General features: G+C 32.8%; 1 protein-coding gene and 1 long non-coding RNA gene across 2 annotated transcripts; both read left to right on the top strand.

Moving 5' to 3' along the window:
• The first annotated feature begins 1,665 nt into the window (after window positions 1–1,665).
• LOC114383162 lies at window positions 1,666–3,377 on the top strand. Its single transcript, XR_003660414.1, has 3 exons — window positions 1,666–2,178; window positions 2,300–2,643; window positions 2,726–3,377. It is a non-coding gene; the product is annotated as an uncharacterized LOC114383162 (long non-coding RNA).
• A 4,869-nt stretch (window positions 3,378–8,246) lies between these two features.
• On the top strand, window positions 8,247–12,219 carry LOC114385094 (ribonuclease P protein subunit p25-like protein). The gene is made up of 9 exons (XM_028345069.1): window positions 8,247–8,406; window positions 8,502–8,624; window positions 9,343–9,423; window positions 9,527–9,615; window positions 9,744–9,818; window positions 10,767–10,828; window positions 10,901–10,960; window positions 11,368–11,547; window positions 11,830–12,219. Exons 2-9 carry the CDS (start codon window positions 8,502–8,504, stop codon window positions 11,907–11,909), a joined length of 750 nt encoding a protein of 249 aa, XP_028200870.1. The 5' UTR covers window positions 8,247–8,406; the 3' UTR covers window positions 11,910–12,219.
• Window positions 12,220–12,721: the final 502 nt, after the last annotated feature.

The raw sequence follows: 12,721 nt of genomic DNA, 5'->3' as shown, positions 1-12,721 counted from the left end.
ATTTTAAAATAAATTAACTTTATTGCTGACACTGATATAACACCTTCTGCTATACTTTATCCTCCTTAAGACAAACATTAGTTTGAACCAACAGAGTGACGGGGACCTTGATTGTTCGAATTAGACCTCAATGGCAAGGGACACAGAAAAGTGACACCAATTCTTATTCCTTTATGATTCTTGAAATTTTGAATTGCCATATATTTCCAGTATGTGATGTCATATTCTTCAGCAGCCGCAAAAATTTCTTTTACTAACTTTTGTCTATCAACTTCCCAAGTTCCAATGGCATCATGTTGTTGGACAATGATGCTTGAACGCTTCCCACTATAGCCAGACACGCGATTCAGTTCTTGCAAAACAAGTTACCCATGCAAGCACAACAGCCATTATCTTAAAATATTCTATTATTGAGAAAAATAATTTTTTTTTTATCAAATTAATTAGTTAGGATCACTTTATCTTTGATGAATCACAAAATTAAGACTAAAAAAATTAAATATACACTCTTTTGAAAAATTATCTTTACTTTTTCTGTATTCACACTTTGTTCTTTCACGGATTGAACTAGATTCCATCAATTTAAAACCCAGAAGTTTATGGTACTAAACGTAATACACTGCTGTAAAAAGGAACAATAAGGATGATTTTAAACGACATATAAAAACTGTTCCAAACCATTGTAAAACTGTTATATTTATTTAAAAAATACCACCGCCATTCTATTTAAGTCGGGTTTTCGATTAACCGACTTAAAATCAAGGTCGTCAAACGTATATTTTAACGTACAGATAGCAACATCAACAATTCAGGCAGATATTTTACTTTTATATCTATCACTTGCAAGTTGCAACAATGCATGCATCTAGCTCCTTTTTTTCATATTCTTGCGGTAATTAATTGCTTACGTTCATTTGGAACCAATCGAATAATATATCACGTGTATTTAAGTAAGCCACTTTACCATAACCAAATGTACCTACCTTTTCTATTCAAGTGGATCCTATTTCGCCAATTGCCAACGCAACTTGCCATTGAATGGGATAAGGAGCATTTTGATCCGTCAATGGTTGCTAGGGCTGCCAAAGAATTTTCCATAACTATGTGCAAGCATAAAATCTGTGGGTTTATTGATAATAGGGTCAAGGAATTTCTTTAGGGTGATCTGACTAATTTAACCATAAGCAACTTGGATTGAAATGAAAAGCTAAAAATTCAGTACTATCAAATGATTTAGCTGTGCTGACCTGAAAAGAACGGTCTAAATCTGAAGCATACAAAGTCCAATATTCCAAAATCAAAATCTCTTGAAATATATATATATATATATATATATATATATATATATATATATATATATATATATATATATATATATCTGAAGCATAAAAAGTTCAATATTCCAAAATCAAATCTCATGATTTATATATATATATATATATATATAGTTTATAAACAAAATTGATGACGGTAAAAATAATATGCGTGTGTAAATTTAAAAATATAAAAATATATTCCTATTTTTAATTATTGTAATTCATTAAAATATTATAAAGTAACAAACTTTAAATGCACCGTACGTATAACTTTTTAAATTATTTATAACTTTATTACATGGTAAAAATTTAATCAAAATATTATTTATTCATTCTAACTTGGGGAGAGCTTCATGGGTAGTGTTATGGTTGATAGTTTGGTTTATGGGGCGTGAGTAATAGTGTTTCGGTGGTTTGGTGCTGTTGGTTTGTGTTCGTAGGGAAATAAGAGAAGATCTTGTGTAGTGTTAATCGCGCATGGTTACATTGCTAGTTGAGAGAATGTTGGGCGCGGGTGGTTTGCGGTGCTGGCTCATGGAGGGTCAAAGATTGCTAGCTACCATGGTTTTCTTTTAGTGAAAGAGAAGGTGTTTTTCTATCATGAGAGTAAGAAGGAAATTAAGAAGTAGAAGAAAAAGAAAAATTAAGTTTTCTCTTCACTCATTTATTTGGATAGATAGATTAGTTTAGGGAGATTTTTGATCCTATTGTTATTTTTTTCTTTCTAATTTGTTACAAATTTGATTCTCTTTAACAAACCCTTCTCTTTAACGAAGTTTGGGCAGAAGGAAACTCCAAGTACTTAAGTGATGAGATTGACAAGCTTCTTAATTAGTGTAAAAAGTGTATCTATTGATCTTAGGTACGGCTAGACAACTTCTTTAAAAATGTTTATCAAATTTATGTTTAGACAAGTGTTATTCATTACATTTTATACTTGTGATATGTTCCTTACAGTTACCGCGTTTTCCTATTCAATACAGCATTACCAAGTAGGTTATTACTCTCTGAATTCATTCTTTTATATGCTGCCACATGAAAAAGGATGAATATGAAGAAGCAACTTTTTAGTAAAGTTTATGAGGTAGATATGTTAAGAATAGTCTCACATCGGATAATTCATGAACATGATAAGTGCTTATATAGCTGGGTAGATCACCCCCTTATGAATCGGTTTTTAAGGGGACCTTTCGGATGCCTTGGCTGCACTATAAAATTTAATATGGTATCAGAGCCATCTTCTACTTCTGTCCGGTGGGTGCCGTCAACCCTGGCCCTTGATACAACAACTGTATTATGTTGGTAAATGGCGAAAATCGTTAAATTGGTAGGAGATTGCTCTTTCTTAATCTCTAATATCTTTTAATGCCTTTTATTTGTTATTGATCGATCTTCATTTACAAATGTAGCTTTCGCAGTTCAAGTAAAAACAACAACGACGACAATGGAATCAGAAACATGGGATTTTGAAAAAAATTCAAAAGATGCTCTTTGTATATAATCCATTAATCTCCAAGTTTTATAATTCTGTGTATTTGTGGTTAGGCATTTGCATGCCTTCTTTACTTTTGCTTTTTCTGTTTTGCTATTTTTATATCTAGCAGGTTATTAAAACATGCATGCTGATATATCCGTCTTGTTAGTGTTTCTTTATGAGAATCCCTATTATCTCTTTCATTTTAGCAGTTGATTTATTAATTCTTTACATGTAATGATGGGTAGTATTCTATTTCATCTTTTTTTGCACTGGTCTTAGTAGTCGACCTGCATCTAGACAGTAGTGTTGGACAAAATAATGTAATATATAGTGACTGTACATCGTCCAGGATCACTATCCTGTTACTACAAGTCAGATCCAAAGGGACAATACTTGACTTGCTGTTAAATATTTATGTCATTAGACTCAATATTTGAAAGGTTGTATGGGGGAACGGTATCTTGGGACTACAGGTCAGACCAAGAGACAGTTCATGCATGTATTTATTTGGTGGGATTTAATGCTTGAAGGATTATACACCATCCATATTAATATCTAATATTACACAAATACTGAAAGGACAACTCATCCCTAAGCATCTAAGCCTTTAGATTTCATAATCTGTTAGAGAAAGAGTATTAGCGAATTTTTTAATTATTGTTATAATAATTTTGATATATTTTAATTTCCTCCTCTTTTTTATTGTCTTGTGACTTAAGAAAATTTTATTTTATTGAGGCAAATTTTAATTCTCTCGTAAATAACTGGTTCACATTCAATTAAATGTCAGAAATTAAAATTCAATTAAAAAATTGTTTCACTTTTTTATATAGTAGTATATGAATTATTTTAAAATTGATGTTTTATTATAATTTATACTTCAAAGATTTATTTCATTATTAAATACAACAAAAATTAGTTATGATCTTTTTTTTATAAAAAAATAGTTATGAATTACAACATACATAAAATATCAAAGTCTCCAATTTTACATCAAATGTTTTTAATGATGATTTTAATTTATATTCTTGTGTTAACAAAATATATCCCTATTTGAGATAAGAGCAGGTCAATCTAGTTCTATAGTTCAATATCTTAATTTTAACATTATATTGTTAAATCGTATTATAAAAGAATTATAAAAGTAATATTTTAGAAAATATATTTCAAAATAAATAATATTATTATGAATATAATATCATATTATACAAAAAAAGGTTATACACTTATAACATAAAAAGTTTTACACAAACATTCAATTACAACTCATTACATATGATAGATTTGTTTGTTAACTTTTAAAATAATTATATTAAAGTAATTCAAACAATAAAATTTTGCATATATAGACATTAGATTCTATACACAATATAATATATTAAATAAAAAATATTATTAACTAGATCTAGACACTTGCAATCCACAAGTATTTAATTTTATTTTTGTTGGAGGTGCTAAATATTTTATAAAGAAAAAGTATGATAGGGAACAAAGTAATAGTAAACACTTACTTGAAAGAGTGAAATATGTTTGCTAAAATGACACCTCAATGGTAAGAATTATTTTATAACTGTGACTGATGCTTGCATATTAATTCAGGATTAACAAATTGTTAATTAGCCAATTTGTCCTTTGCTAAGGACATGCTATTCATGTGCTAATCACATATTGGTTTTTGGCATTTGTTTATTTTCCATATTCAACTCTAGCACTTTAAACTAGCGTTTTTTTTTTTTGGCCATTACCACCTCGGAACTTCTTTGCTCTTCGCAAATGAAAATACCTTATCAGATTGTTGATATAAATGTTGAATGTGCATCATATTTCTTCTATATTTTTGTAATTCTCCTTTTAAGTAAAATCAAATATTATTATAATTATAATAAATATGCAAATAATCAAATATATTAGAATTTATTAATCTAATATACTTCCAATTCCCTCAATTGTGCTTTTTCCTCTTCTGCGACTGTTATAAGTCTGAACATGTCCCTCAAGTTCAAGACTCCTTTAGCAGATCCATATTCAATATGGAGATCTTCAAAAGACTTCATCTTTTGCTCAAGCTCTGCATTTGAAAGTAGCTGACATAAAATAGAATCTGTTTTTAAGAAAATTTTCATCTGAGCTTTAGTTTTTTCCTCTAAATCAGCACACAACTCCTTGCAGTTTCCAACTCAATTTTTTTTCTTCCAGTTCTTCCCTTGTATAGGCCAATAGATTTTGAAGTGCTCACATGTCTTCCTTTAGTTGTGCTTCTAAAGTCTTTATCAGGTTTAATTCCTTGGTTAAAAGAGTCCCTTGAATGCAATCTTTTTGCTAATTCCAATAGCTTGGATTTTGAGAGTATCTCCTCTTGGAGGGTAGAGAGTTCTGTTGTGGTTGTTGTAAGTGCTTCTTCAACCTTTTGATTTTCATAAATCTTATCTTTAACTCCCTTCAATTCTTCCTGAAGGGAAGCCATCTCATCCCATTCCATTTACACTCTATTTGGCTTCTTCAAGTAGTATATCAAATTCTATTGCCTTCTTTTCATCATATTCAGCAAGTGAACCACTTTGATAATGCAGCTTCTCAAATTTCCTTACCTCATCTATTGAAATTTGAAGCTCAAGGTGATGCATGCTAATTAATAGCATCCATTGATAGCCATTGCTGTAAGAGAAAAAACATACTAAAAGCTAATTATAGTGTCATCACAGTTAGTTCCAACTTTCTCAAAGTATTGAACTTACATGGAAGATTGACCAACAACAAGTCCCTATAATAACTTTCTCAAATCTGCAGAGTTATGTTTACGTTGATGATATGAAAACAAAAACTTAAGATGTGATTTCCACCAAATATAAAGATATGCATACGTTATAACTTCCCCAACTCTGAGGAAGTTGATTTAAATGACCAATGAATTCACATCAAATGCTACCTCATTTCCGTTGAAGAAGAGGAAGAAAGGTGAAAATTACAATCATACATTATCCACTTGCTTCAGAGTATATGTCAAAAACCTGCCTGGTAGGTAAAACTAACTTAAAGAGATCAAATAAAAACATCAAGCAAACCCCCTACAACAGGAATGAACATGGGTTCCTTAACTGATTGTCCCATCAAACATAGTAAAGACATGCAAAAATAAAATTCAAAAGGGAGAAATGAAAGTTGACTTGTATACCTAAATTTTAAAGAAAAGTACGCACTTCTGGATGATAAGAAGTATTTAGTTATTTACTTTGACAACAGGGGTCCCAACTTTAGAAGACCTGCATATTAGTTGATAAGTTAATACAAAATGAGCAGAAAAATGCAGGAAAAAAAAAAAGGCAACAATACAAACCAGAAGCGTGTACGCTGATTTAGTTTGGAAATAAAAAGCCTTAATTGGCTTAACGGTATGTATGCAATGGTTGCACAGATCTTTTACCCTGTATTAAAAAGGAAAAGTCAGAACTTTTGGTGGACATTAGCGAGCTGAAATTGATAGGATCTTTATATTGAGCTTCAACATTAGTTTCTACAAATTGGTTTTTAAGATCTCCATTCTGAGTAACAGGAGCACCAACCACCGACAGAATCGAACTACCATAATCAATATTCAATAAATTATAAATTGAAATTAAACTAAATGATATAAATAACAAATATATGGTTCATTTGGAGGAATCTGTTTCCAAAACTTTGTTTCAATTAAGGATTAAGAATTAAGAATTTATTACAATTCAAGACCAATATGCTAGCCATAATACTTGTGGAACTATCAAGCAAAAGTATTAACAACATAACATAAATTAGGCGTTACAATTACTTAGCCTGGAAAAAATTAGGCAAAACAATCATAATATGACAGGTTGACAGTAAAGTGTCGTGCTATAAAAAATTGTCTTTATTTATTTGTCTTTGTGAAAACTGAAAAGTAGGCATGTGATTGAAATACCTTCCTCTCTAACCTCCTCCTTAGACCACTAAAACCACTTATTTGACTTAAGTGTCTCTTGATTTTAATTTCTTATTCATCATATTCTCTTTGAACATAAACTTCCAAGTTCAATAGAAGAAAATATCCATAAGATGTGATATATCAAATGATACAGATGGTAAAACAAAGAAAAAGGTAGGAAAAAACAATACTAGAAAGAATACACATAGCAAGAGAGAAAGAGAGTACCTCTAAAAGCAAAAAGTATGGTTGAATGGTGATTCAACAAAATGGCTCATGTTAGTTGGTCTAGTATACCCTGTTCAATAAATTGAAAAGGCATTAAAAAAATCATAAATTGAGAGATTTTGATTAAAGAGCAAACTAATAACTATTAAGTTCAATATAAAGGGGACTGGTAAACCCATTTCCAACATGCTATACTTCAAATTTTGCAACATATGTTCGAAAAAGTAAAAATTACAATCCCCGTGACTCTCAATTCAACAGAGTTTTATGAGATCAACTAGAAATCAATACGCAATTTGGTGCAATATCCCAAAACTAATATCAAGATGTCTCTAAATTGTATTGAAGAGTTCTCGAAGGGTAAAAGTAAAAAGTAAAACGATAGGTAGTAAAATGCTTTGCGAGTTCTTTCCCTAATTGATTTTGGTAATTTGGTGCAGTTTTTCCTTTACGTGTAGGGAAATCAATTGTTGTCTATGTCAAATTTAAATGAGCAGATAACACTTGTGGCTGTTCCCTCCATTAAATATTGAACATAAAAAAGATAATAAGAACATAATTTTTTTATTGGCAATGCAGGTTTATATTCAAAGAGAAAAAGTATGAGAAGTGGATTTTAATTTATTAAAATTGATTCTGTTTGAGAAAATGAAAAAAAAAACAAAAGAAGAAGCAAGGAGTTCAAACAAATCCCAACCTGAAGGATAATGACTTAAATGTTGCCAAAGGAATGTGAATGGGCAAAAATGTTGGGTTGCAGTGTTTGGAGGTTTAGGCGGTAAAATATGTTGACCAAGTAAATGGATTTATATATATTAAGATTAAGATAAGATATGCAATTATTTAAAATTTTGTACTTTTTAAAGAAGATAAGACACCGAATTAGATCGGGATGATTCTAAAGCATAATTCAAAGTTGTCTTCAAAATGATTTAATTTTAGACTTAATTACATTTTTTGCCTCCAAAGTTTTACAATGTCACAAATTGCCCCCATTTTTTAGTTATTTACCACCAAATTATGAAACATCACGAATTTTACCCCAAAGTAAAAAACCATCACAACTAATAATCATTACAAAATTGTCATAATTGTAGCGGTTTAAAGGAAAAGCTGCCACAAAATGTTTTAATTGTGGCTATTTTTCTATGTGAACTAGAATTTGTGATGTTTTGTAATTGAAAGATTCAGATTCCATAGGAGATTTTATGAAATGTTAAGCAATGATGGGCCATTGGGGAATGGGCCGAGCAGAGAGAGGCCTATTAAGAGTGGGAAAAGGAGTTGGTTAGGGTAGTTTGGAGAGAGAGGGTGTCGGGTGTTAGGGAGTATATAAAGTGAAACACTTAGTAGCAACCAGGTTAGGGCGCAATAGAAAATACAAGCCGTAGAAGAGGGCTCGCTCTTTCGTGTTTTTGTTCGCGAAGGAAACTCTATCCTTAGCTATCGCGGTAACTCACACTCGCAGATCAATTCTTCTTCCATTAACAAACCTCTCTTTTGTGTTTTCTTAATTTTTTTTGTTTTGTTTTGTTTGGTGGCGTAGATGGATCGGTACCAGAAGGTGGAGAAGCCAAGAGCTGAAACTCCAATCGATGAAAACGAGATCCGGATTACTAGTCAGGGAAGGATGCGCAACTACATTACTTACGCCATGAGCTTGCTTCAGGTTTTCTTCTTTTCTTTAAAATTATAATTATCCTGAGCTTTTATGACGACCGTTTGAACTTTGGAAACATTGAGTGTCTTTGTTTTAATGCATGTCGATTGATAATTATTACGCTTATTTATTTTTGTCTATCCCTTCTTTGCTTTTGGTTATGTTGAAATTGTATGTTTTGGATTTTGGAGGGAATGGGAAGGATCAGTGTGTGGCAGGTGGCGTACCTTACCCTACTTTGTTTGTAACTTTTTTCACTTTTAAATACAAAATGAAGCTGACTGATAAATGTATTATGAGTTTATGACTAGTATGCTACTATAAATATGATTATTGTAAAGGTTAGATACTCGAAATATAATTTAAATAAAGCATTTGAGTTGTGATATCTCCTTTCTTCTTTTTCCCTTCTCTCCTCTTCTTTAAATGTTTGAATTCAAAGTGTGTGTGGAGGGGGGATGAGGTTCAGTGCTTCTGCTCTTTCTGTTGCGAAATTCCCAAACAAGGGGACACTCTATCTTCCCTTTCCTTCTGTCTTTAGCATTCTCTGGGGGCATTGGGAAAAAGTGGATGTTATGAGTCCCACATTCGTGTCACGAGGATCTCTCACCTGTTTGAGTGTGCTTACTGACTGCTTAGTCATAACATTGGAGCAGCAGAAAGTTTTGAGTGTGAAGTCTTTTATTTCCTAAATTCTGAATTAAGATATCTTGTTTATTCTTCACAGGAGAAAGGTTCTAATGAAATTGTTTTCAAAGCAATGGGGAGAGCTATCAACAAAACCGTGACAATTGTGGAGTTGATCAAGGTATGTTTGCTTTTGCAATTAGCTTGGCTGACCACTATCTTAGTATTTTTGTTTCATTTGATGAGGATTTTATTTTAATGTTTATTTCTTGGGGTTAATGCAGAGGAGAATTGTGGGCCTCCACCAGAATACAGCAATTGGATCCACTGATATCACTGATACTTGGGAGCCCCTAGAGGAAGGCCTCCTTCCGTAAGTGCAGTCTCTGATTAATAGTATTTTAAATCTGAATGGTTCAAGTGTTAAACATTCCATCTAATCCGGTGGATGCTAGCTTGCTTAATCCTTACACTCTATTTTTATCCTTGTCCATCTTGTAGTTTGGAGACGACAAGGCACGTGTCAATGATAACAATAACCCTTTCAAAGAAGGAACTCGATACATCGTCTGTGGGGTAAGTTGGCTTTCAATCTTTCTTGCTAAGGCCATCACACAAATTATTAATAAATTCTTACTCACAAGATGGAGTTAGGGTACCCAGTTTTGTTTCAGACATATGCAGTATGCAGAGAGGTTTCAGCTTTGAAAATAAATATTCAAACCCCTGCTTTCAGTGCACCAAAATAAGTTCTTATATTATGTGTACTTGGATTACCTATTGTATATTAGTATTGAGAATCATGTGAAGTCAGAGATGTTGGTGAAGGTTTTATTTGAATTGGATGGAATATTGAAGCACAGTGCACAAATCTAGAATTACCCAAATGATGCTTTGCATTTGCAATCGGAGAGGAGATTGGTATTAAATTTTTGTTGCTCAAGTTATAGAAATGAAAAATTTAAGAAGAAATAATAATAGTAGATTCGGTGTGAATATCAATAGAGCGACATTATATATTTCTAAATGTGATCTTCATGATTTCAGTTCCTTCACTAAGTGCTTTTTTGTTTACTAATAAAAAGGGATTTTGTGATAACATCTTCTATTGAAACTTTTTCAGAAGCATTTTGAGTCAAACACACTTTTTTGAAGGGGTTTTTAACATAAACATGTCTGTTAATTAAAAAAAAATAATTATTCTTCAAAATAAGCAGAAACAATTGGGCCCTAGAATTCCTCCTCTTATGACAAGTATGCATTTGATATTATTTCACATTGGATAATGAAATGAAAATCATAGATAACATTAATCATAGTACATGTGAATTCTAAAAGGTAAAAAAGTAGAGGAAGTAGAAGATACTCTGGCTTGGATGATAAAAATTTAGAGAGTATATGCACTAGTTATATGTGCTTTAGCAGGTTTCTAGATTTTAGGCATCAATCAATAGATAAGCAAGTTATATTATTATTATTATGAATTATGAACTACAGGGAATTTAACAGATTGCTTTTTTTTAGGTATCAGCCTCCACTACCAGCTGACCAGGTGAAGGCTGCTACAGATTTTGATTATGAAGGAGGTAGGTACACATGCAGGGTGCTTTTTTCCCCATTTGATAGTTTACATCTGTTTTAACTTTTCTGTTCTGCAGAGGGTTCACCTAATGGTCGTGTTCGTGGTCGTGGTGGCCGAGGCAGGGGAAGGGGCAGAGGTATGTTTGTGTGCATTGTTTCATTCCTATGAACCATATGTTTGTAAGATGTTTATTCACTTTGTCATCACCTGGGTAAATTATCTGTGAATGGTAGAATTGTTTGAATGAGTCGATGTATAGTTTCCTCATATTTATGTTGCAATTTTAATTTGAAACTATTCCTTAGATGTTATGGATGATTATTTCTGTGAAAGTTTTGGCACAGGCTACTCAGATATGTAAATACATCTATATTTTCAATCGATAGAAATTTTATCTTTTTTAATAGGCAATCACTTAAAGATGCCCACAACTGCATTTATCATGGCAATCACTAGTTCATAGGGAATCTGAACTGAAACCTTAGGAAACAGGTGAAGAACAGTTATGCTGTTTTTTGATATGGCTGCTGTATTTGATTTCAGGTAATGGCTTTATTTCAGCTGATTATGAGGATGGAGGTTGGGATCGCAATAGGGGAAATGCTAGGGGCAGGGGTAGAGGAAGAGGACGTGGCTTTCGTGGTCGTGGAAGGGGAGGGTACAATGGGCCCCATGTTGACATGCAAGATGGAGGATACAACCAAGATGTACCTCAAGGCCGTGGTACTTGATCCTTATTACTTTTGTTCATTTCTGTGGTAGATACATGTGTGCAAGGCTATCAGTGTTAGGCAATCAGCTTTTGCAGTTGATATTCTGGGAAGTGTTTGAACTGTTTGTTTTAAGTAATGGATGTTACCTCTTGATATTTTGGAAGTAATTAAGCTGGTTGTGGGTCCTTACTGTCTAGACTCTGGAGCAATTTCATATATTACCTTAACTTTGTCATCTATATTAATCATAGTACATTTTATTTTGGAAGTGATTAAGCTTCTTTTGTTGTAGGTCGTGGCCGTGGCAGGGGGGGATATCGTGGAAGGGGTCGTGGCTTCCGATCGAATGGGCCAATCCAAGCAGCTGCCTGAGGCAACCAGTAGGCCGCCATTAGTGCAGTGCAGATGACTTGACTAGTGAAAGAAAGCCATGTCTAATTTTATGTTTTCTTTTATTTGTTCAATTTTCTTCATTTCCCCCTTCTTTTTCTCTGGGGCCCTGAAGAACTGTAGGGCATTTTCTTCTTACAGTTTTATGTAGACTTTTAGTTTTCAGACTGCTGCCACATAAGGCGGCAACCCTTTATGTTTTAGACCTTGGTCAGATGCTTGAACAGTTGTACTTCTGTTTTGGCCCTGAATCTCAATTCTTTAATTTTTATTTTCTAGAGATGTGTTCAAATTGATGGTTTTTTTTCCCTTTCCTTTTCTGAAACCGTCTTTTATTTTTATTTTTTTTGGGCAATTAAGAAAAGATTATGCTCCCGGCGAATACGTGGTTTGATTTACCTGGACAATTTTCTTAGTTGGATACTTTTTTCCATGCATGAGCTGGTGTTAGACTTTTAGTATGGTCCAGACTTGTACTGCGTCATGTAAATTGGTTCTTGAATTGTGTCCCCTTGATGTAGCCTCTAATTGTCTACAGTATTTGCCTACCAAATTTAACTAATTTATGGTACCACGACGGCCAATTAATTGTGCTCATCTGACCAATTCATGTCTAAAAAGTCATTCATGATCAGTCAACCGGATTGATCATGTGGGAGATCACATTAACAGGGACGACTAATAATTAACTCATTGATACACATTAACTCCCTCCCCCCATTACACGTCTTGCACCCCTTATCTCCTATTATAGTAGACTGAGGATGGTGGGTCATTCATTCCAAATACTTAGG

The sequence above is a fragment of the Glycine soja genome, chromosome 14, assembly GCF_004193775.1.
Source record: "Glycine soja cultivar W05 chromosome 14, ASM419377v2, whole genome shotgun sequence".
Classification (NCBI taxonomy): domain Eukaryota; kingdom Viridiplantae; phylum Streptophyta; class Magnoliopsida; order Fabales; family Fabaceae; genus Glycine; species Glycine soja.
The sequence above is the reverse complement of the archived record's forward strand: the minus strand, read 5'-3'. Positions and strand labels throughout refer to the sequence as shown.

Excerpts from the sequence above, each read along its gene's own strand:
- LOC114385094 (XM_028345069.1), top strand. The coding sequence starts at position 8,502 with ATGGATCGGTACCAGAAGGTGGAGAAGCCAAGAGCTGAAACTCCAATC. Across the intron at positions 8,625-9,342 it reads ACGCCATGAGCTTGCTTCAG|GAGAAAGGTTCTAATGAAAT; the intron begins GTTTTCTTCTTT and ends TATTCTTCACAG. Across the intron at positions 10,961-11,367 it reads AGGCAGGGGAAGGGGCAGAG|GTAATGGCTTTATTTCAGCT; the intron begins GTATGTTTGTGT and ends ATTTGATTTCAG.